A 24,720-nucleotide genomic window follows, 5' to 3' on the forward strand; every position below is an offset into this window, starting at 1 on the left:
ATGCCAATCACAAGTCCAGTTATTACCTAGGCTTCTAACCAAGATTGCCACAACCTGTTCCCTGGGTTGGATTAATTTGCTGGAGTGGCTTATAAGACTCAGAAAAATAGCTTATTTACTAGATCACTGGTTTGTTATATGGGATTCCATTGTATAATAGCACTCTGGACTCTGATTACTGGTTTATTATAGAAGGATATAACTCAGGACCTGCAAGATGGAAGAGATACATAAGGCAAGGTCTAGGGCAAGGGCATGGAGCCTCCATGTTCTCTGAATGTGCCATTCTCCCTGAATCCCCATGTCTTCACCAACTGGAAACTCTCTGAATCCTGTACTTTTAGGTTTTTATGGAAGCTTTATTATTTAGGCATGATTGATTAAATCATTGGCCACTGGGGATTGAACACAATCTCCAGGCCCTCTCCCCTCTCTGGAGGTTGGGAGCTGGGACTGAAAGTCCCAACCCTGTAGTCATATGGTTGGTCCCCTTGGCAACCAGCTCCCATCTTTAGATGCTTCTAAAAGTCATCTCAAAAACATAACAAAAGACACCTTTATGGTTTTCGTCTCGGGAAATTCCTAAAAACCCAGTTTTAGGAGGCTTGTACCTGGAATGGGGACAAAGACCAAATATGTATTTCTTATTACAAATCAGAGTATTACAGGGGCACCTGGGTGGCTCAGTTGGTTAAGCGTCCGCTGCGACTCAGGTCATGATCTCGTGGCTTGTGACTTCTAGCCCTGCGTTGGGGCTCTGTGCTGACAGCTCAGAGCCTGAAGCCTACTTCGGATTCTGTGTCTTCATCTCTCTCTGCCCCTCCCCTGCTTGCATATGCATGCTCTCTCTCTCTCTCTCTGAAAAATGAATAAACATTAAAAACAATAAAAAAAACAAATCACAGTATTACAATCAAGGGTGAATTGAAAGAGTCTGACTCTCATTTTTGATGTTTTACTGCTGACAGCAATCAAGACTAACCTTCCCTCTGTCCTACATCAGGGCAGCCGATACAAAAGCCCACTTGTTCCCTGTTGCACCTGTGGAACATTAAACCTTGCGAGCATTCAGCCTTCACTTGGGAACTTGCCCTACTTCCACCCCAGGCCAATATGAAGGCCCTATGCACCCTTGGTGGGAACTGCTTGTGCTTATCTGCTCTTAAACTTTCTTTCAAGTGTTCCTGTTGTAATGTCATCAGTATCCGTATCTGGCCTGTTGATTAGAGGTGAGTCCATCACGTTTTTGTGGGTGACCACAAAATAAATGCCTCGTAGTTGGAATGGTTTGGGCCGGGACCACCACCTTCTTAGATCTTTCTTCTCATGTTCATGTTCATGGAGTACAAACCCTATGTGGGATCCTCCCACTGAGTCTTTCTTTTAATAGATTTATGACCTTAGTCGCATTTGGGTAAAGAGTACAGATTGGGGCCCTTCTTATCAGATTGTATTGAGGGGGGTTTCAATTCTAGTATAAGGGGTCAAGGGAAGATCTCTTAATCTGTTGAGCATTGTTTGTATGTCTCAACCAGGCAGTGACTCCCATCCTACAGGGCAATGAAGAGAAAACTGATACCCTGTGCAATACAGGACCATTAGGATGAGGACCAGCAGTCACCAGGTGATGTGCTAAGGGCCACAGTCTTAAGAGCAGATGGCTCACTGGGACCTTTTGAGGCCTAAATGTCTTTGCACCTACTATCCTGAGATCTTGATTTTTAGCATAATAGGTGAAAATGTGCAAGGTGTTCCATGGCACATGCTCTTTGGAAAAAGGCCCCAAATGTTTTACCCTGACTCTCCTAAAGGCCAGAGGATACCTGGGCAGGAAAGGATTCACTCAGCTGGCCTGGGTTGCTCAAACCCTGCACATTCCAAAGAAAGGCCTGTCTTTAGATCACCTCTGAGCCCATAGACTATTCTGTGGGTAAGAGTGTTTGTGTAGGCCTGAGGCCTTGAGCTTTGTTTCCCAATTTGACCAGAAAAGTCTATCCCAAGAATGTGATTTATTGTGAAAGTGTGTTTTTGCTCTACACTGGGAGGGGAAGGTGGGAGCTGGAGTCAGAGAGGCTGGAGTCAGTCATGTGAGTGCTATGTGCCCATGTGACTACCCCCCAGTAAAAACCCTTGACAGCAAGGCTTGCTGCGCTTCCCTATTTGGCAGCCTTTGCCCCTGTTGTCACATGTTGCTGGGAGATAAGAATGTTCCATGCAATTCTACTGCAAGAGGACACCAGGGAGCACGTGCCTGGTATCTCCTGGATGTGGCCCCTGTGTGCATTTTTCCTTTGCGTGGATTTGAATCTGTATACTTTCATGGTAATAAATTGCAATCGGCTATGAGTCTTGTGAGTCCTTCTTTTGTATCAAGACTGTGGGTGGTCTTGGGGTCCCTGACACAACACCGTAACTTGATGGAGATCATTGCAAATGGACCCACAGTGATTATGAGTCTTCTGCAGTACAGCTACAGATAAACACGCTAAAGGGCATCTCTGCTCCCAGATTCAACCCAGGGACAATAAAGCCAGTAAGGTGGTAATCACCATTGAGTGTGCCCTAATACTGATACTATTGATTGGACTTCCTGCAGGAAGATGTAACCTACCAAGGGCAGTGGAGAGGAGCCCCCTGAGCACACTCCATAACCACCCCCAAAATGATTCCACCATGGGAGGAAACAAATGGAAACAGACATCTCCAACTTGACTCAATTGGAAATTTAAAATTTTATTGAAAGAATTTACACAATTAGAATATGCAAAGTGCACCAGTTGGCTTTTGTGCCTAAGTGATACTGGCTTGGAATTAATTTTAACTTCTGCTGAGATGTGCAGATTGTCCTGCAAATCTATTGTCCTCCAATGAGTAATTATGGGCCCACTGACTTATGGAAATGGATGTGAAATTTCAGTCTGCCCCAGCACTCATAGGCATGAGAAAGGCATCCTTTTCTTGCTCCAGCAGGTATTCATGGCATGAAAAATAACTCACCCTAATTCTAACCCTAAATTCTATCCCAACCTATCCTAACCCTCACCCTATACCCAACCCCTCAAGCACAACCTGCACTGTAACCCTAACTGGGGTCTCACATAACTTTGTACTGCCCCTATCCTACCACAACTGCTTTGACTTCTGGGCTAGGCAAGGTGCCAAGAATCCTGACTCTGCCCTCTGCCCTGCTGCCCTCCTCTCAGCTTGCAGTCTCTTTGGCTCCTGCTGGCACTGCCTACCTGGGGGCAAACTGGCAAGGAGCGAGGCTTGCTGCCAGCCCCAGGTTAGAGGCGGTGGGCTTGGCTGGGACAGTGTGTACGCTCTTGGGCTCTCCCTATTTCTATTGGTCACGTCACAGCTTTTGTCAGGATAGGAACAACAGTGTCATTCTGGAGTAGTGCTAGAGGAAGAGCTATGGACCCTATATTTTACTGTTCAAAGTGGAAATTGCTCACTGTATTAATTACAGAAGTAGTGTCTGTCCTTTTAACAATTCAGAAGATTAAAAGTGAGTCCCGACTCAACATCTAGAAATTGGCAGCATCTGGTACATCTTGCAGACACCCTGTAAATTAGGGGATCTTCCATGGGCTCCATCTCAGCCACCATGTCATGTTCTTGGGGAGGCCCCACATCTACTTCATCTTTTCCTTTTTCTTTTGAGCAAGTGGGAGAATGATCCGAGTAGTGGTATCTAGCCACTGCAAGGAGTGGGGTTTGGGGCAACCCTTCCTGCTGAGTGCGGGAGGAACTCCTGTAACAGGTTGTTCACCACCAGGCAAAACCTGAATGAAATCTTGGGTTCACTGTGGGACAATTCTGCTTGTTGCACCCAAAGCTCTAGGAAAGTGAGTTCATATGTAGTAAATGTTAATGCACCCTTGGTGAACAGGGTTTATTTTAGTAACACAGAGATGGATATAATGTTAAAAGATCTTTTTGTAAACCCAGTGGTATCTCCAGAACAAGATAGGAAACCCATATAATGATTTTTGAGGTATGCCAAGATGGTGTTTGGTAAAAATCAACATCCAGTCCTGATTTTTTGAAGTCTTAGCGAGCTAGGCTTATAAAGACAGTTCATTAAAATGTGATAAACAAGCAGTCATGGCCATTTCACTATTAGGTGAAATGCCAGATCTGTCTCCCTTCAAGTCAAGATAAAGACCCAGATGCTGTGCCAGTAAGGAATGAAAACAACTGTGAGGAAGGACAGATGGACTAAATTGTTTATTCTTACACAACAAGAACTCAGGAAGTTGAATGTTGTTGGGGGCTGAAACAGCTGCTGAAAAATTTCATTCAAGGCCTAGGATCCTTCTATTTTTCCATTCCATTATGTGTGACTTTTGTCCTCAATTGTCTCATGGTCCCAAGATGGCTACTACACCTCCAAGCATTGCATCTAATTTCCAGACAGGAAGAAGGGGAGGAGGAAGGAATACTTCTCCTATCAGGAAAGCAAAGACTTTCCCCAAATTTCTAGATTTCCATTTGAGCCTTGTTGTTCAGAATTGGGCCATGGGGTCACTGCAGCTATAACACAGTCTTTAGAGGCCAAAGTGTTTTGAGGTGAGACACATTGGTCTCCCAACCCAAACAGAATCTGTCACAGATGACCACTGCCACCAACACTGACTGCTGCTCTAGAAGTGCTAGCCACATGGGTTTTAAAAAGAAACGAAATAAAAGGCTATACGAAAAGTAGAGGCAAGTTTTTTATTTCCAAGTTAAATGACAATTTACCTAGAAAGCCCAATACAAGTTGTTAGAGAACTAGAATAATTCAGTAAAGTTTCTAGATATAAAATAAATATACAAAAAGATATATATATATATTATATATATATAATCAATAGTTGTCCTACATATAACACAAAGGATTGATCTAGAAACCCCACAAAATTAGAATGAATTTAAGAATAAACATACGTATTGAACATATATGTACGAATACCTATGAAGAAAACTATACAACTTTTCTGATGCTTAGAGGCAGATTTGAATGACTGCTGCTTTGATGTGAAGATTATATATATAAAATCTATAGTAATTTTTCACAAACTAGTCAATTATAATCAAAATCCCAATGAGATGTGAAGGGGCAAGAACACGTTGAGCTCTGAGAAGAAGAATCCTGGGTTATCTCAAAGAATAGATTAAAAAAAAAACTTAAAAAAACACCTATTGAAAATAGTCCTGGTCCTACTACGCATTAAAGTGAATTATGAAGCTACAAACAGAAAAGTCTAAGGAACAGTGAAGAATGCCATTCTAGAATGATTCAGGGACCTTGGAATTTACATCCCAAATAGATGGACTTCAGAGTTCTTGTTTTTTTGACTTAAGAGTTTAATGCAAAATATGGAACCAAAAAAGGATTTAAAGAAGGAGCTTCCTAAGGACTAAGGAAAAATTTAAACAGCAAAACCAAAAAGATCCAGTTACACAGAATTTGAATATCTCTGTACATTAAAGATTCTGTTAACAAAGATAAAAATGTATGTGCCAAGGTGCTTTCTGCATGTCTGTGTGTATAAAAAACAAAGAATGGAATAGACAATTGATATGAAAAAAAGGTAAAAAAACATGAGCCAGTAACATTCGCGATGTATCAAAATGGTAAATGTAAAAAGTGAAGCTGATGCCAAGTGTGTGCGAGGAAGGGTGCACGCAGGGAAAGGGATGCTCCTGGTGCCCACGTGGGAGAATTAAGAATGTTGTGCTGGGTTTGACCTAGAAACAGTTGTGCAATGTTTGTGACTTCTGCCTGTGAACTCCACTTCTCACAATTTATTCTGGGGAAATAACCAAAGGGCAAAACAGGTTTATTTCCAGAATTATTTACAGGTACAGGTAATGTCAATGTTCAACAATAAAGGAACAGATCGATCATGACACAATGATAAAACAGAGAAAGACACAGCCATCAATGTTTCTGAAAAATAATTTTGTAATGTGGAAAATGTTCATCATAAAACATTAAATGGAAAAGGATAAAAATAACATGCAAAATATGAATCCAGTTTTGTTCTAAAAGAAAAAGCATATTATATGTGCCCAGAAAAAAAAAAAAAAAAAAAACAGAAGTAAATGCACCTCCAGCAATGGCTGATGAACTGATACTGAATGTATTTTTAGTCTTACAATTTTTTGACTTGTTCCCCAAATGTCTTCAGTATGTACGTATTGCTCATATAATCAGGAAAAAAAGTTTATATGCAAATAAAAGAAAAACATCAAGTCTCCAATGAAAAGAGGTAGAAAGGGCATATTCAAATCATTGTCAAGACAAAAGACCAAGATTCCAAACGTGTTCAATATTCGGCCTCTTTAGTTACAGAAGGCGCCAAGTAAAGGGATAATAAGGTACCAGTCGGCTGAGTCCACAGGCGCACTGCAGGGCCGCCAGCAGGCACAGTGTGCGGGGCCCCAAAGAGATTTTTTCATTTGAAGTTCTTTTGAAATAAGGAGAAAAAATGGGTATAATGATGAATCAAGCACAGATTGTATTTGTCTTTTACAAATGCGGCTGTAAAATAGAAGTCTTCCTATTTGTCACAGAAGGGTCCATAACTGCCACAATGTGGCCCTGGGGACTGCATAATGGGAGGCTGGCTTGACCACACTCTGGAGGGATGTGGTGAAGCAGCAGGCGCCCAGGAGCATCGCTGTGTTGTCACTGTGCCTGAACGAAGACCGTGTGGACACCCAGTTTTGAAAAGGGAGTCCCGTCCCTGGAGATGGCTGGGCAGGGGACATTCCTACTTGACCACTACTGCTGATGGACTTCTTCATAATGAAATGGTCTTACTTTACACACCACCAAAAACATACAAAAATGGTGATTCTTGAGGCTGTTCCTTTATCTCAAAAATTTCACTTTTAGAAATCTTTCTTAGATTTTTCTTAATGCTAAAAGAACTATAATGCAAAAAAATGCTCTAAGGGGAGCCTGGCTGACTCAGTCAGTGGAGCATGTGACTCCTGATCTCAGGGTTGTGAGTTCAAGCCCCACATTAGCTGTAGAGATCACTTAAAAATAAAATCTTTTTTTTTCCTTAAGTTTATTTTATTTATTTATTTATTTATTTATTTATTTATTTATTTATAAATGTTTATTCATTTTTGAGAGAGAGAGAGAGGCAGAGCATGAGTGGGGAGGGGACAGAGAGAGAGAGGGAGACACAGAATCTGAGCAGGCTCCAGACTCTGAGCTGTCAGCATACAGCCCAATGCAGGGCTTGAACCCCACAAACTGTGAGATCATGACCTGAGCCGAAGTCAGATGCTTAACTGACTGAGCCACCCAGGTGCCCCTTAAGTTTATTTTGAGAGAGAGAGGGAGAGAGGGAGAGCATGGGTGTGCACGGGGGAGGGGCAGAGAGAGAAGGAGAGACAGAATCTCAAGCAGGCTCTGTGCTGTCAGTGCAGAGCCTGATGCAGAGCTCAGTCCCACGACCATGAGATCATGATCTGAGCCAAAATCAGGAGTCAGACACTTAACTGAGCCACCTAGGCACCCCAAAAATAAAATCTTAAAAAACAAAACCAAACAAAACCCAAAAAGATGCTCTATGAAGAATAGTTTATAACTGTGAAATGATTTATAATAGTGAAAACATGGAAATAACTTCAACATCCAATAAAAGAATATTTAATAGAACATTATGCCTCCATTTAAAACACATGTAACTCCAAGGACAGTGCAGTTACTTGGGAAAAAATTCTGCTATGCAGTAGGTGGGAAAAAAAGATTAAAGTGATATATACACTATGTTTGCAGTAACGTAAAAATCCACTCTGAAACAAGCAGAAGGTAATGTATCAAAGTGCGAAATGCAGTTTTATTAGCAATTATGGGAGTCTTTTCCTTAATTCCACATTTCCCGAAATGTGGTCACTTTGCTGCCATAATTTAAAAAGTATACTAAAAAGCATTTCATAAACTATAGCTCTCTCTATAAACATAAAGTATTATCACTGAGAAAGCAGCTTGGATTTGCTTAGGACTGTGCGGAATAAACATTAATTCCAGATGAACGCCGTCCACCTCTGAAGACAGCAGGGGGACAGGTCCCCTCAGAGGGGCTCCTCCCACAGGGCTGAACCGGTGAGCAGAGGGAGGCCCTGCGGGCAGACTGGCCAGCCTGGGTGAAGGCGTGCTTCTAGACACATCTATCCCCAACACCACACCCTGGATGAACGCCGGGCACCCGCCTGTGTGCTCACCATTTCCCACCAGGACGAAGCTGGTGTGTCAGGACCTGGCTACGCTAATGCTGGGCTTCTGAGACGGAGGTGCTGTCACCAGCAGTACAGCTGCTTCAACGAAGCCAGGCCAGGAAATTTGCCTTTTCCCAAACCCCCACCAGTGAAGATTATTCCCCTCTCCCAGAACAGAATAATGTTCACTTGGAAAGAATAGCGTTCATACTTAGTCTGTTTCTATTATTACCATTATTATTATTCTAAACATAACAGCATACAAAGGAAATTCCTGATCGAAATCATGCCAGGAGCCGGTCCCAAGGACACAATGATCAATATACCTTGTTTTTGTCCTCAGGTAAGACCTACTCCCCAGGTCGGTGACTTGCAAGCCCAAGGAAAGCAGGACGACAGGACATCCTCAAATGGCCCTCACGTCTTCCCTCCTATAGGGCAGCCCTTCCCAGGGTGGTGCCGACCGCTCAGAGAGGTGTCCCAGCGCGTGGGGAGATGGGCACAGGCAGCAGGGCCAGTCTTGTATCTGAGGCACGTGGATCTGAGCCGCAGTGCTTTCTGGGGAAGCAGCGAGGCTGATGACAACCAGCACGCCATGCTAATTTCCAGGTTTGCTGCCCAGCGGGAAAGTCCTGCTGGCTGAGGGCTGCACCACGCACAAGAGCTCTGCCACGTCCAGGGCGTTGAGTGGGTCCACGCCGCTCACGCCCGTGCCCCCCGTGCCCAGCAGGCTGCCCGGCACGTAGTAGGTGCTCAGTAAGTGCTTGTTGAACTGAATGGCAAAGGGCTTCTCCTCGCTGTGTCGTCTCTGGTGTTCGGCAAGGTGGGCGCTCCAGCCGAACATTTCCCCACACTCGTTACATCTGAACGACTTCTCCCCGGCGTGGACCTTCTGATGTTTGATGAGACAGTGATTCTGGCTGAAGGCCTTGCCACACTCGCCACACTTGTAGGGCTTCTCCCCGGTGTGGATGCGCTGGTGCACGATGAGGGACGAGTGGCAGCTGAAGGCCTTCCAGCAGCGGCTGCAGTCGAAGGGCTTCTCCCCGGTGTGGATGCGCTGGTGCACGATGAGGTAGGAGTGGGAGCTGAAGGCCTTGCCGCACTCATTGCACTTGAAGGGCTTCTCCCCACTGTGGATGCGCTGGTGCACCACCAGGTACGAGTGGCAGCTGAATGCCTTGCCGCATGCGCCACACTTGAAGGGCTTCTCCCCCGTGTGGATGCGCTGGTGCAGCGTGAGGCGCGAGCGGCTGTTGAAGGCCTTGTCGCAGTCACCGCATTTGAACGGCTTGTCCCCGTTGTGGATCTTCTCGTGCACAGTCAGGGACGAGTGGCAGGTGAAGGCCTTCCCACAGGCGCTGCACTTGTAGGGCTTCTCGCCCGTGTGGATGCGCTGATGGCGCGTCAGGTGCGTCCTCTGGTTGAAAGCCTTCCCGCACGCGCCACACTGGTAGGGCTTCTCGCCTGTGTGCACGCGCAAGTGCATGTTGAGCAGCGAGCTGCAGCTGAAGGCCTTCTCGCAGGCGCTGCACTTGTAGGGCCGCTCGCCTGTGTGGATCCTGTGATGCACGTTCAGCGATGAGTGGCAGCTGAAGGCCTTGCCGCACTCGCCGCAGAAGAAGGGCTTCTCACCGGTGTGGATGCGCTGATGCTCGATGAGGTTGGTGCTCCAGGTGAAGGCCTTGCCGCACTCGTGGCATTTGTAGGCTTTCTCTCGGGCGTGCCACCGCCGGTGCAGGGTCAAGGACGAGCTCTGGCGGAAGGCTTTTCCGCATTCGCTGCACACGAAGAGGCCATCCCCAGAGGCCGCCACCCGCCTCCTGCTTGGGGCCAGATGGTCACCGTGATCACCGGACTTGCACGGGCCTCTCCCTGCGCCTGCTCTCCGATGCTTCGTGGCCACCTCACCAGACTGGAAGCCCTCGGTGGACCCATCAGGAGGGTCTGCTTCTTCAGGAATGTTCTGGGGGGTGAAGAGGGTACGCCCAGAGGGGAAATCCTTCTCAGACACCTCATGGCCCTGCTGGTGCCTCTCCAGGGAAATGTCCCAGGAGCTGGTGGGCGCTGGCCTCTGCAGTGTGGCCTCACCCCTCACCAGAGAGGCTGCCGGATGCTCTCGGGCCCACCCATTGCCCAGACCGGGGCTGTGGATGCTAGACTTCACCAGTGGCTCAGTGATGGGCTCCTGGTAAGGCTCTTCCTTGTGAACACCCTGTTGTTGACACGACTCGTCCTTCACCTCATGCCCAGGCTCCCCTTCTGTAAGAAACAGAAAATGCAATCTTCCATAAGCATGTGGAGAGCTGGCACTAGAACTCAGGCTGTGGTCTGCCGGGGGTTCGGGTGAGCACAGAGAAGAGAGGGGAGGCCAACAGCCAGAGCACGCCAAGGCTCGGGGCATGCATCTCGGGTGAGATGGGTGCAAGCCCACAAGAGACGGGGCAGAGGAAGATGGAGATGGGAAATTCCAAATAGAGCCAGGGACCCAGGAAAGGGGCAGGGCTCACGGGGTCTGGCGGTTGGACATGATTCACTTATCGAAACATCGACTGCTGTGTGTATGTAAATCTCTGATGTATGTACATCTCTTTAAGAGCTAAATCAGTCTCCTGTCAGCCTCACATGCCAGGGGGATGATCTCCATTGGAGCCGCCTCTGCGAACCTTGATCCCCCTCCCTTCCCAACCCAAGGCTGACTCTGCCTTCTTCTTGGTGAGTGAAGCCCTCGTTCCACACACTCCCTGCCCCCTGTCCATTTGCCACTTGTTGAATGCTTCCAGAGATGTGGACATTATTTCTGTCTCTCGCCAGTAGAAGGCAGAGGTTTTTGCCTTTTTTGCTTACCACTGAATTTCTAGCACAGTTGCCCACACACAGTTGGTGTTCAACGTATGTGTTGAAGGAAGGAAGCAGGACCACACGGGGGCGGGGGTGTGAGCACTGAGAGGCAAGGGTCTGTACATCCTTCCATTGTGTTCCCTGCTCACCTGGCCAAGCCCCTCCAGGGGCTTCTCTGGGCATCCACCACGGCTCCTCACCTCGTTCCAAGTGGGAGATCACATCTGGCTTGCAGACTGGGGGTCCTGTTTGTAGGGAGGAAGTGGTGTGTGTGGTTCTGAGTGCTGTGGCTCCCCACAGCAGGACAGCGCCAGGAAACAGCCCAGCCCAGCACTAAGAGGTGTGCGCCATCCCCAGGGACGGGGGTCTCACATGCAGAACCTCAAATGAAGCACGTACTCTGAGGACCCTGTGGGTACTAATGTTCCCCTCTGTATCTCCCTTGGAAAGCTCCAGGGCAGGCTGGGCTCCCAGGCCCCTGTCCATCTCCTCCCTCTCTTCTGGCCCCCACCCTGGGACCAGCCCCACCTCCAGGCAAGGATGTTGGCAGTTACCATGCACTGCCCAGGCCCAGCATCAGTGCAGAGACCACATCTCCTGCATCTGGGCCCAGCACCGAAGGGAGGCTTGGGAATACCTATTGGCATGGCAGAATGCCCAGACTGCAGGCTGAGCTTGAGGAGCTATCTTACCCAGGGCAAGAAGGTTCTGGTAGTTCTCCAGCATCACGTCACGGTACAAGGCCCTCTGAGGGGAGTCTAGCTGGCCCCACTCCTCCTGTGTGAAGTCCACAGCCACATCCTTGAAAGTCACCGATTCCTGGAATGACACACACATTCTCATTCACTCAGGACAGGAGTGATTCAGACTGTGTTCATGGTTCCGAGGGAGCCACATGTCGACTTAGGACCTTAGGAATGAAGGGTTAACCTTGGGTGACCTTCTCCTGAGTATGGAAGATTGTGCTGTAGATGCCATCTATCTACAGCCCAACATACATAACACGTCTGAATCAGGAATGGCCATGCAGACCCTGGCCTTCTGGACTGGGAGGGCCAAGCTAACTGGCCAGCCCTGGTGCAGGTGCCTCAGTGGGCTGGAGGCTGCTGTAAGTTCTGGGTAAGATGCTATGCTTCCCAGGCTTAAGAATGTCAAGCTTAAGAACTTGAAAGACTAGTACAAAGAACCCAGAAGCCCTATTCAAATCTCACCATTGCAAAAGGACCCTACTTTGGGCAGGAAGCCATTATTACACCCTAAGGAAGTAAACTCTACTTATCAGCACAGGCCCAAAGGACCAAGGGAGCCACTTTGTGTTCTGCCTGCCTGCCTCCCACACCTTCCCACCAGACCCCTGTTCCCCTGCCCTCCCTCAGCTCATGTCCTGACCTGTTCCCACTCTCCCCAACAGTGGTCACTGACACGTGCAGGCACTCCTGTTCTAGAACCCCAGGCTCCTCTGCTGCCTGGGGCTCCTCACCGGCTCTGGAGCCTCCAGGCTGGCATCCCCAATGTTCCTCTAGCTCTTCACGCTCCAATTCCACTCTGCATCCCCCTTGATAGCAGCATATAAGCTCTCCAGGCCCATCAGGGCACTGACCTAAGGTGGCAAGGGTGTGTCTTTCTTCAAAGATACGGGTACTGTGGGATCTTGGCTTAAATCATAGACAGGGCATTACATTAGACATAACATAGAAGAACAAACCAAGCAGGGGAGGCCTGGCTCCCATCTTGTAAGTGTTTTCTGGGAGTGACTGGCATGCAACCAAGCTCCCAGGGGTCATCAGGTTTCTCTGGAAACCCTGGACCTGCATCAGCACCCATGGTCAGGCACCGTGGTGCACAATGTCAGGCCCTGAGATGAGGCCTTCTGCCTACCAGGAGGTCAGGAAGAGTGGGGGCATCCTTAGGGACCACCAGAGCTTTGACCAACAGCTCTAAAAGTGGCTTATGCTTGGGGTGCCAGGGTGGCTCAGTCGGTTAAGCCTCTGACTTCGGCTCAGGTCATGATCTCACGGTCTATGAGTTTGAGCCCTGCTTTGGGCCCTGTGCTGTCAGTACAGAGCATGGAGCCTACTTTGGATTCTGTGTCTCCCTTTCTCTGCCCCTCATCCATTCATGTTCTGTCTCTCAAAAAATGAATAAATGTTAAAAAAATTAAAAAAAAAAGTGGTTTATACTTTTAGACAGTTTTCACCATTGCTGTGGACAGAACTGTGTCCACCTGAAATCATATGTGGACACCCTCACTTCCAACATGACTGTATTTGGAGCCAGGGTCTCTTTAGTAGGTATCCGAGGTTACAAGGGGCCATAAGGGTGGGCCCTGATCTGACAAGCTTGGTGGCTGCATTTGAAGAGGACAAGAGATCTCTCTCCCTGCTGCGCATCCCGAGAAGCAAGAGCCAGGAAGAGAGCCTCAGCAAACCGGACCCTGCTGGCACCCTGATCTCAGACTTGCCGCCTCCAGAACTGTGTGAAAATACATTTCTGTTGTTTAAGCCGCCAAGTCAGTGGTATTTTGTTACGGCAGCCCGACCGCAGACAAACACCAACATAACGCAGTAGGAAAGATAAAGCCACTCTTTATAACACACACAAAATGCAAGTCTCGGTGGGACAAGGATCTAAATGTGGGCGCTGCTGGGAGATAGTTCCCTAAATCCCTGGCTAGCATGACAGGAAACCCAGAAACCAGGAGGGGGCGATTTACGTTTCTTCCATGAAAGTTTACATTTTCTGCATGCAACACTGGCAAATCACTAAGAAGAAAGAAAAAAGAAAATGGGCATAGGGTTTAAGCAGACAATTCACAGAACACTGACAAATGACTAATAAGCACATGAGGCGATGCTCAGCTACACTAGATACACAGAAATGATTAATAAAATACCATTTCACACACAGCAGAGAGGCACAGTGTTTAAAGCCTGAAAGTAAGTAGTGGGGGCTGGTCCGTGGGGAAACAGATGGTCTTACACCATTGGATAGGTATCAGGGGGACATCCATTTTGGAGGGCAAAACCTGCTCCACTTTCTCTAGTGAAGCCAAGAGTGTGTGTTCCCTGTGCCTCAGAAGTTCACTCTGAGATTCCTATCCAGCCCGAGTAACTGAGAAAACACTGGAAACATGCTGAACGCCCATCAACCGGTAGGGATGAATATACCACAGAAAACTGTGCAGCACTGAAAATGAACATGGTGGAGTAACTCGTCCTGTGGGGAGCTCTTCAGAGCAGTGTGGTGGGCACAAAAGCAGGCTGAGGGAAACCATGCCCAGTGTGATGCCTGACACGGTACCATCTAGAACCACACATGGCACCGCGTGGAGTTTACAGATACTCAGATGTGCATCTAGCTCTACTGTCTGGCGGATGAGAGCACAGGCTCTAAGCCCAATGGCCTGGGTGGGCTACCCACTCTTGCCCTTCCTGGCTCTATGAATTGGGGGTGCCTCAGTTTCTTTGTCTGTTAACAGTACCTATGTCATTAATCACAGAGAGGACTGAATGAATTACTACTGTGTGTGAAGCACACACTCGAGTGCCTGGCAGATGGCAGGTGCCCTTTGGTGTTTGCCGTTCATCACCATCCTCTGATACTGTCACAGACTGAGGAGGGCAGGGGAAGAAGAAGATGGGGGGCCAGGAAGGATGCAAAAAAACCTCTTGCCTTTACCTGCAATATTTTACTTTTTTAAAGGATTTGGAACAAATATGACACAATTTAGTCATTAATTTTGCAAAGTAGGTACACAGAGGGTTGTTATTACTCTGCTTAAAGGTTTCAAAATTTTAAAAATAAGAAAAAGCCATTCAAGGAGGAAGACTGCACATTTCCAATGGACATATAAAAAGAGTAATGATTTTTTTTTTTTTTTTTTTTTTTTGGTCAGGAAAACGTAGATTGAAACAAAATAACGTAACACTTTTTACCTATCAGGGGAGCACTAATTAAAACCTGGCATCCTGGCAATGAGGAAGCATTTTTGGTGGGAGTGGGAATTGTTCTACTCTTCTGGGTATTCACACTGTAGAAACAAAGTTTCTGCACGTAAGGAAGCAAATGCAAGGCTGAGTATTGCCAGCACTGTACTTACCAGAAACCAACCAACCAAATCATCAGGATGGTTGACTAAATTAGGGTAGGCGCCTACAGGCAGACCACGGAAAATAATGCAGCTATCCAAAGGTATGCGTTGTACATTATGCTAAGTGAAGGAAGCCAAAAAAGGCCACATATGGTATGATCCCACTTATATGAAATGCCCAGAATAAGCAAATACAGAGAGATGAAAAGCAAATTAGTGGTTGCTGAGGGCTAGAGTGATAGCTAATGGATATAGGGTTTCTTTTGGGGGTGATAGAAATGTTCTAAAACTGACTACGGTTGACAGTTGCACTGCCTTGTGAATACACTCAAAACCACTGAATTGTACGCTTGAAAAGGACGGATTTTATGGTATGTGAATTATACGTCCATAAAAACAAAGGGAAGCACTGGAATGTGTACAGTCTGATCCCATTTTTAAAACAATATGGTTAAGCCCCATGTCTACATACGCTGGAAGCTGCTCATGTGAACAAGGAAAGAGATGTGGAAGAATAAGTATCAAAACTGAGGACACTGGCTGTCTTAAGGAAATGTGATTGTAGATACAGGGAAAGGAGATTATTAACTTTGTTACACAGCAAACATTGGTTTTTTAAATTAAAAAAAAATTACTTTTCAAAGAAGAAGGAAAAGCAAAGCAGGGCAGGGATTAGCAGTATGATTTTGGTCTGGCCACCCAGTTTCCTTGAGCCTGTTTTCCTGCAGCTAAGGAAAAGACTGGGAGCAGTGGGACCACCTATGGTTGAAGAGAAAATAAAGCAGGGTGAAAGTATCCCAGTCTCAGGTACCAAGGAAAGGACGCAGCGTCTGTCAGTCCCCGCTTGGCCATCTCTGGCCTCTCTGGCTGGGCACACCAAGAGGCTGGAGACCCTGCCCTGGCTCTATGAGAAGAGAACAAACAGCAGTACGTGCCACGTCCAGAATCGTGTCAGGGATGTCTTCTGTCTCAAGCATTAGAGAAGGGGCAGGCCACAGCAGAGCACGCTGGCGCCCAGAAATGGGGTGAGTTAGGCTCTGGCAGGGGGCGTGTCCTGATACTTCACGCTCACGGAGCTCTGTCGTCGTGGATGAGGAGCAGTGGGAGGTGCCGCTGTGGCCAGAGGATGAAGACACGTGCTCTGAGGTGCTGATGCCTGTGTTCTGCAGCAGGATGGACAGAGGGAAGGCAGGAGAGAGGGACAAGAACAGATTCTGCGTGTGGGCTGGCAGAGTGAAGAAGAAGCAGCCTGGTAAAAACTGCGTTTCATGTTCTGCTTCCAGACACAAAAAAGTAACAAGGACCAGGTTTGCCCTGTTCCCTCAGACAACTGCTAAACTGGGCAAAATGTATGAAACAATGATTGAATTCAAGACACTAGACGAGTCGCAGCTCAGAACAGACCTCTGACAGAAGGGAAACAAAATGAGCCCCACAGCCACCCGATCTTCCCACCTGGAAGCAGTTTCCAGACTATAGTGTGGGGAGTGGTGACCCAGACAGAACCTGTGGTCTCACCAACTTGAAGGAGAACAGAGTTTAGGGTGTCCAGGTGATTAAAATTTCTAGGGCTACATGCCAGAGCAGAGGACCCAGAACTCTGGATCCACTTGAGACTGACTGAGGACCAACAGGCATGTGCCTGGGAGGAAACAATCCCAAACCAGGAAAAGAAACACCAGAAAGAAGTAGGTAGAACAATTATTAAAACTCACACAAGGTTGAGGGTAGTTTATGGTCTCACCAGCCAGAGTGGAATGCCCTCCTGCTGAATGGGCACTGAGAAAAGTCCATAGAAGAGAAGAGCTTCAGTGGTCTGACAAAATTAGCGCAAGACTAAAGCCTTCTCTGGCTCCACCTTAGCAAAACCTAAAGAGCAAGCCTTGAAAGATCCAACTAATACTAAGCAATGCCCACCCAGAACAAATTCCAGAAATATTTAAGAATTCCAAAAAAAAGCCAACACTCAACAAAGTCAAATTCACTCTAGCATCTAGTAAAGCAACTAAAAGGAAAAAATAAGTTAACAAAATCAGAGAAATTAAGAGTATATTAAAACAGTATTTGTTTACCTCATAAGAATGCATAAAGGAGAAACAAAAAAGACACAAGACCTATAGAAAACAAATAACAAAATGGCAGATGTAAATCCAGTCATAGCCATAATTATATTAAATATGAATGGTCTTTGGGGCACCTGGGTGGCTCAGTCGGTTGAGCATCCGACTTCGGCTCAGGTCATGATCTCACAGTCTGTGAGTTCGAGTCCCGCGTTGGGCTCTGTGCTGACAGCTCAGAGCCTGCAGCCTGCTTCAGATTCTGTGTCTCCCTCTCTCTGACCCTCCCCCGTTCATGCTCTGTCTCTGTCTCAAAAATAAATAAACATTAAAAAAAATTAAAAAAAAAGAAATGTGAATGGTCTTAGGGTGCTTGGGTGGCTCATTCAGTTGTGTCTAACTCTTAATTTCAGCTCAGGTCATGATCTCATGGTTCGTGAAACTGAGCCACCACTCTGCACTGCAGGTGTGGAGCCTCCTTGGGATTCTCTCTCTCCTTCTCTCTCTGCCCTTCCCCTGCTTGCATATACACACTCTTTTCCTCTCAAAATAAATAAATAAACTTAAAGTAAACAAATAAATAAATGTGAATGGTCTTAATACTCCAATTGAAAATTAAAGATTGTCAAATCGAATTAAAAAATTAAGACCCAACTATATGTCAGCCACAGAAACCCACTTTAAAAATGAAGACAAGGGCACGTGGGTGGCTTAGTCGGCTAAATGTCCGACTCTTGATTTCAGGTCAGGTCATGATTTCACGGTTCGGTTGGTGAGATCATACCCCGTGCTGGGCTTTATGCTGACAGTGTGGAGCCTGCTTGGGATTCTCTCTCCCTCTCTTTCTTCCCCTTCCTGGCTTGTGCATGATCCTTCTCTCTCAAAACAAATAAATAAACATTAAAAAAACAAAGACAAATACACCACACATACACAATAAATAAAAATAAACATCAAATAAGAAAAAAAGAAAAACAAAGACAAAGGTAGTTTAAAAGTAGAAGAATGGGAAAAGATATATCCTGCAAATACTAATCAAAAGAAAGCTGATGTGGCTACATTAACATTAGACAAAGCAGATTTCAGAGCAAAGGACATCATCAGAGATAAAGAGAGATGTTACATAATAATCACTATGTGATTATGTAATGGTCATCATCACAACAGCAATTCATTAAAAGCTCACAACATTATAGATGTACCTACCAAAAGAGCTTCAAAATACATAAAGCAAAAACCTGATAGAACTGAAAAGACAAATCCACAATTATACTTGGTAATTTCAACAATAATCTCTCTCAATAATTGATAGAACACATAAGCAAAAAATATGTAAGGACATAAAACAATTGATTAACACATCATTCAACTTAATTAACATTCACATAACACTCTAGCTGACAAAAGCAGAAGACACATTCTTTTCAAGTGCATATAGAACATTTATCATGGTAAACCACATTCTGAGCAATAAAATAAATCTTAGTAAATTTGAAAAAATTCAAATCATACAAAAGTTCCTTCTCTAACTACAACAGAATTAAACTAGAAATCAATAATAGAAAGATATCTGGAAAATCCTCTAAATATTGGGAAATTAAACAACACATTCCTAAATACCACATGGTTGAAGAAGAAATCACAATGGAAACTGGAACTATTTTAAACTGAATACAAATGAAAATACAACATAAAGTTTGTGGGATGTAGCTAAGGTAGTGCTAAGAGGGAAATTTATAGCATCGGATGGTATATGAGAAAAGAAGGAAGGTGCCAAATCAATATCTGAGTTTCAACTTTAAGAAACCAAAATAAGTAGGGGCACCTGGGTGGCTCAGTCGGTTAAGCAACTGACTTTGGCTCAGGTCATGATCTCATGGTTCGTGAGTTCGAGCCCCACATTGGGCTCTGTACAGACAGCTCAGAGCCTGGAGCCTGCTTCAGATTCTGTGTCTCCCTCTCTCTCTGCCCCTCCCCCATTCACTCTCTGTCTCTGTTTCTCTCTCTCAAAAATAAATATTTTTTTAAAATTTTAAAAAAAGAAACCAAAATAAGTAAAGGAAGGAAATAATATGGATCTAAAATCAATGAAATAGGAAACAGAAATTCAATAGAGAAAATCAAATCAAAAGATGGCTCTTGGAAATGATCGATAAAATTGATAATTAAACATATATTTACTATTTGACTCAGCAATTCCACTTAGGTATTTATTCTAGAGAATTTAAAACAATTTATTCTAGAGAATTTAAAACAGAGTACAAATATCTATATTTGTACTCAAATATTGATAGCAGGTTTACTTGTAATAGACAAAACTTGGAAACAACCTAATATCTCTCAGCTAGTAGATGGATGAACAAATTGTAAATATCCATACAGTTTTTTGGGCTGAGTTGTGACCCCTCCAAATTTACATGTTGAAGTCCCAGCCCCTAGTACCTCAGAAAAATGACCATGCTTGGAGAGAGGGTCCTTAAAGAGATAATAAAGGCAAAATGAGGTCATTATAGTGAGCCATCATCCAATAGGACTGGTGTCCTGATAATAAAATGAACTTTGGACCCAGACATGTACAGAGAAAGACCATGTGAAGTCACTGGGAGAAGGTACCTTTACAAACCAAGAAGAGCAGCTTCAGAAGAAACCAATCCTGCTGAAATCTGGATCTTGAACATCCAGAACTGCGACAATAAATTTGTTGTTTAAGCCATCTGTAGCACTTTGCTATGGCAGCCCTTGTAAACTAATACAAATGGTATATTACTCAGCAATAAAAAGGAACAAACTATTGATTCACATAACGATATGAACTCAAAGCATTACGCTAAATGAAATTAGAAACTAAAAACTATGTGGGGCAGTTGGCAGACCCAACTCTTGATCTCAGGGTTATGGGTTTGAGCCCCATGTTGGGTATAGAAATTACTTAAAAATAAAATATTTAGGGACGCCTGGGTGGCTCAGTTGGTTGAGCGTCCAACTCTTGGTTTTGGCTCAGGTCATGATCCCAGGGTCATGGGACTGCAACCCACGTTGGGCTCCGTGCTGAGAGTGGAGCCTGCTTAAGATTTCTCTCTGTTCCCCTCTACCTACTCACGGGTCTCCCTCTTAAAAAAAAATAAAATAAAATCTTTAAAAAACAAAACTAGGGGCGCTTGGGTGGCTCAGTTGGTTAAGAGTCCAACTTCAGCTGTCATGATCTCACGGTTCATGGGTTCAAGCCCTGTATTGGGCTCTGTGCTGACAACTCAGAGTCTGGAGCCTGCTTCGGATTCTTTGTCTCCCTCTCCCTCTTCCCTCACTCATGCTCTGTCTCTGTCTCTGTTTCTCTCTCAAAAATAAATAAACATTAAAAAAATCTTTTTAAAAAGAAACCAAACACTACATACTATGTATTTCCATACACAATTCTTAAAAAATGCAAAACTGTGGCTGCCACAGGATTGGGGGAGAGGACTGACTGTAAAGGGGTATGAAGGAACTTTCTGGGTGATGGAAATGTTCTATGTTATGATTGTGGTGCTGGTTACATTTAACAAAACTCATCAAATCCTGTACTTAAAATTGGAGAACTTTATATAAATTATACCTCAATAAATGTGATTCAGAAAACCCAATGGATTTCATGGAGATGAGAAAGTGGGGGTGAGGACACATGCTGAGAACATGCCCATAACTGAGGCAGGCAGGGATGAAGCATAATGGTCATGGCATTAGCAGAAGAAAGGAGAAACATAGGCAGACACAAGCTCCAGAGACAACAGAATGTGGTGTTGGAGAAAGGGGGCTATCAGAGACTACAAGGCTTCTGTGTGAGGGTGTCAAAAGGTAAGGGCAAGATAGGATCTGAGCCTTGTGAAGGCCCATCAGGGGGTATTCCCAACCCACTGGGAGAAGCCCATGTCTGGTGTGCATTCATTCTGTAGAATAGGAAACAAATCCCAGGGGGAAGATGTGGGAATCAAATGTGTGGTACTGAAACTGGCAAGGAAGTCAGAAAAGACTATGGGGGTGGGGGGGATGTCCCAGGAGAGCAAAACACTTGACTGTGAGTCTGAGTGGGACTGCTGGGAGAGAAGAGTACTCAGGAGAGGAGGACCAGTTACTCAAGGATCTAACAAGCTGATCCTTTAGGAATAACACCTATGAACAAGAAAGGTACTACCTTGAGGGAGTCACTCACAAGTGCATGCACACTTCCTATTGAACCATTCGAAGGTAAGTTGCAAACATCATATCTTACCCCACATGCTTCACCTTGTATATTCTAAGGATACTCTCTTACCCAATCACAGTGTTATCATCACACCCAAGAAATTTAATGTTGATACTATATGATCTAAGATAAATCCATTTGCAAATGTCCTCAATTGTCCCAAACTTCCTTTGATTGAATTTTTTGGATCTCTGACCCATCAAAGATCACATACAGCATTTGACAGTCATTTCAATCTTGAGTGTTTTATAGAACAAAAGAGCATTCTAACACATTACAGAAGCTAGGCACATCTCATAATATGGTTTTTATAGTTACTTCCATTTTTTTGTAATCAGACCCCTTTCAAGTGGGAGGTTAACAGAATCACAAAACCCTAAAAAAGTCAAAGGACCCTCCATCCTCCAGCCCTTCTCACTACTGAACACTCTCTTTATCAACTGTACCCTTTTAAATACTGTGAAGGATGGGGGTGGTTTAGGTGGTAGAACAAAATGAGAAACAAAACCCAAAGTCTGTGAAAGGAGGGATTTGGGCCCTACTTAGCTGCAGAAGTGGCCCCAGGACCAATTCCTCGCTGAGCTCCCAAATCTGCTAAAACTCCAGGTTTTTCCTTGACAACCCCATTTCAGGGTCCGTACAGTGGAAATGCAGACAGGGACGCACCCCCTTACCAACACTCTTACCCTGGTGCTGCAATGCAGCCTTTCCTTCAACTGTTCCACACCCCCCTACCTGATTCCATCCCAGAAAATTCTCCCCAAGGAGGGCCATCCCCCAGGTCTGCATGTGAAGGTGACTGAAGTGATTGGGTGAGCTGTCATCTACGTGCTTAGGTTCCACTAAAACCACTCCTCTGAGCTCCTGCTATAATGCTGGGCAAATGACCCACCCACTGGGCTGAATCAGGCTGGAAGGGACACTCATTTCAAGGGCACACTTGGACTCTTCTACCAGAGCTGTTCCCTTGCCCAGAGCTTCCTAAGGACGGGAGAGCAGGCACCCCAGATTGGGAGAGGGAGAGAGGTGGTCCTTGAATGACTTGAAGATCCTGGGCAGAAGAAAAGTGCCAACCCCCTTTATAAAGAGCGAGATGTTCAGAAGGAAAAAAAGACAACCACTCACCTCGGACCTGGCTTCCAGGACACCCTGACCCAATTTATCCTCTGGATTCTTTCTGAGGGTAAGAGCAGGCTCCTGGGAGGGCAGAGCTGAGGAGGAGAAATGAGTCAAAGGGGCTGTTCTGCCCATAGCCACCAGGCGCATGGCTGAACTAAATAGAGCCCACTCCACCCCTGGCATGGGGGAGGATCAGAGAGAAGTCAGGAACAGCCCATATAGATGGGGTAGGGAGGGAGCCCTAATATCCAACACAATCCGACAGGCATCAGGGATTAATTCTGCCAGTGTCTCAGGCACTCCAATCAAGAAGGAAGAATACTGCCATTCCCTTCCTCTTCAGCATGCTTGAGACGTGGAAGTAAACGGGTGCGCACGGTGGCCTGATTCTGCTAGGTGCTTCTGGGAAACTAGGCTGACATCTCTGGGTGTCAGTCTCAAGCGCAAGGCCACAGACCCAGTGACTAGAAGAGCCAACTGTACCTGTCTCCTGGGGCTTCGGGGCAGGGGTCTCCATGGCGCCCCTCGGCAGTGTTCCCCGGAGGCGTGGGCAGCTCTGCAGCCTCCTGGGCCCCAGGCCAGGCCCAGAGGCGCGGGTCCTGCTCCTGGGGCTCAGGGACAGCCTGCAGGGGAGCCCCGTGGGGTTGCACGCGCACTCCCGACTGCACGGTCACGCACGCGGAGACTCCTGAGTTCCCCTCAAGGTCGGGGTCAAGCTGGCTCGGCAAGCGCTACACACCCGAGGCTGCGCTCACGCCCCATCACCCGCGACCTGGGGCACTGCTTCGGGGGACCAGGGCCGGCCTCAAGCTCAGCCGTCCGGAGGCAGCGGGCGTAGAACGCGGCCCCTCCGCGGACTGACAGACCGACTGACGCTCGGACAGATGCGCGAGCAAGCGGGCCGGCCTCCCACAAAAGCGGTCCCACGACCACAAAGGAGCAGTTCAGCGACCGCCGCGGGAAAGTACGCCTGCGCGGACCGGACGCGAACTACAACTTCCGGTAGCCTTTGCGTCGCGCTGGCGCGGACTCCATTGAGAGAATGCAGTCGGGGTCCCGGAGCTGCCTGGCACCTCGACGCGAACCGGCTTTGTAAGCACAGGCTTCTGGGAAATGTAGTTCCCAGCGCAGCAACTAAACTCTCTGGCCCCGCCCCACTCTTCCTCCCACTCTTTGCTGCATAAGGCTCTTGTGTCTCGGTGGGTGGGTGCGTGAGTGAATGAGTGGAGTGAGTGTCTCTCTCTCTCTCTCTCATTGGGGATATGAGAGGACGGTACCCAGAAACGTGGAAATATCCTATCAGTTCGTCCATGCCTCCAGATGGCGTCGGGTGGGCTCCGACCCACATTCATTTTTGCGAATCCTCAGGCCTCTGGTCTTAGGGACCCTAGAGGTGGTGGCCTGCACCCTGGACCCCGAAGAAGGGAGAGCCCGAGCCCTGGTGGGACTGCCCACCCTTAGGAGCTTGGAAAGGAGGATCTGGGCTGTGGCACAGCTCTGGCACAGTCCCGTAACTTTATCACAGTGATGATGTCGATATTTATTGAGGACCAACAGCATGCCAGGCACCTTTCTTGCCTGGAAAGAGCTTGACATCTTTTTCTGGCAGAACATTCACAACAGCTCAGTGAGGTTTGGTAAATATTATTACCTTCGTTTTAGAGATGAGGAAAATTGGGCACAGCGTGGTGGGGTAACTTGTCGCAGGTCACACAGCCAGGAGGATGAAGAGCCAGGCTTTGAACCCAGGCCGAGTAACTCCAGAAAGAAGTTTATTACCAGGTTCCTGAGAGCTAGTTTGGGGTGAGGCAGACTGGAAACTTTTCAGACCCCTACCTTGACTACAGGTAGGCTTGGCCACATACAGGGTTTCATTTGACACCAGCGAGCTGTGCTCAGTGCAGACAGTGTTCAATAGCAACCCCAGGGCAAAGGCTGGGTGGGTGTGAGACTGTGTGTATCTGAATCTCACAAGTCTGGTTGTGAATCTGTGAGTGTGGTGGTGAGTGGTTGTTGTATTATAGGGCTGGTTATCGTGTGAGTCCTTGTGTATAGGTGAACCTGTGTATATATATTTGTGTCTCTGTGGGTCTTACAGATCTTGTTTCTTTGTATCTGTTGCACAATCACCCTATGTTCATTTTGACTCTGTGTGTTTCTTGCCTCAT

At 46.4% G+C, this 24,720-nt stretch overlaps 1 protein-coding gene across 2 annotated transcripts; it reads right to left on the bottom strand.

Moving 5' to 3' along the window:
* Positions 1 to 4,705: 4,705 nt before the first annotated feature.
* On the bottom strand, positions 4,706 to 23,544 carry ZNF74 (zinc finger protein 74). 2 transcript variants are annotated; one of them, XM_015081822.3, is made up of 5 exons: positions 23,036 to 23,544; positions 22,559 to 22,644; positions 11,760 to 11,886; positions 11,217 to 11,312; positions 4,706 to 10,488 (listed from the first exon to the last, which is right to left on the bottom strand). In XM_015081822.3, exons 1-5 carry the CDS (start codon positions 23,067 to 23,069, stop codon positions 8,825 to 8,827), a joined length of 2,007 nt encoding a protein of 668 aa, XP_014937308.1. In that variant the 5' UTR covers positions 23,070 to 23,544; the 3' UTR covers positions 4,706 to 8,824. The 2 variants fall into 2 exon arrangements, with proteins under 2 accessions (XP_014937308.1, XP_053061859.1); XM_053205884.1 differs by lacking the exon at positions 22,559 to 22,644.
* Positions 23,545 to 24,720: the final 1,176 nt, after the last annotated feature.

The sequence above is a fragment of the Acinonyx jubatus genome, chromosome D3 (genome assembly GCF_027475565.1).
Source record: "Acinonyx jubatus isolate Ajub_Pintada_27869175 chromosome D3, VMU_Ajub_asm_v1.0, whole genome shotgun sequence".
NCBI classification, from domain to species: Eukaryota; Metazoa; Chordata; class Mammalia; order Carnivora; family Felidae; genus Acinonyx; species Acinonyx jubatus.

Excerpts from the sequence above, each read along its gene's own strand:
- ZNF74 (XM_015081822.3), bottom strand. The coding sequence starts at position 23,069 with ATGGAGACCCCTGCCCCGAAGCCCCAGGAGACAG. Across the intron at positions 22,645-23,035 it reads CCCGAAGCCCCAGGAGACAG|CTCTGCCCTCCCAGGAGCCT; the intron begins GTACAGTTGGCT and ends TCTCCTCCTCAG. Across the intron at positions 10,489-11,216 it reads CCCTGGAGGGGCTTGGCCAG|AAGGGGAGCCTGGGCATGAG; the intron begins GTGAGCAGGGAA and ends TGTTTCTTACAG.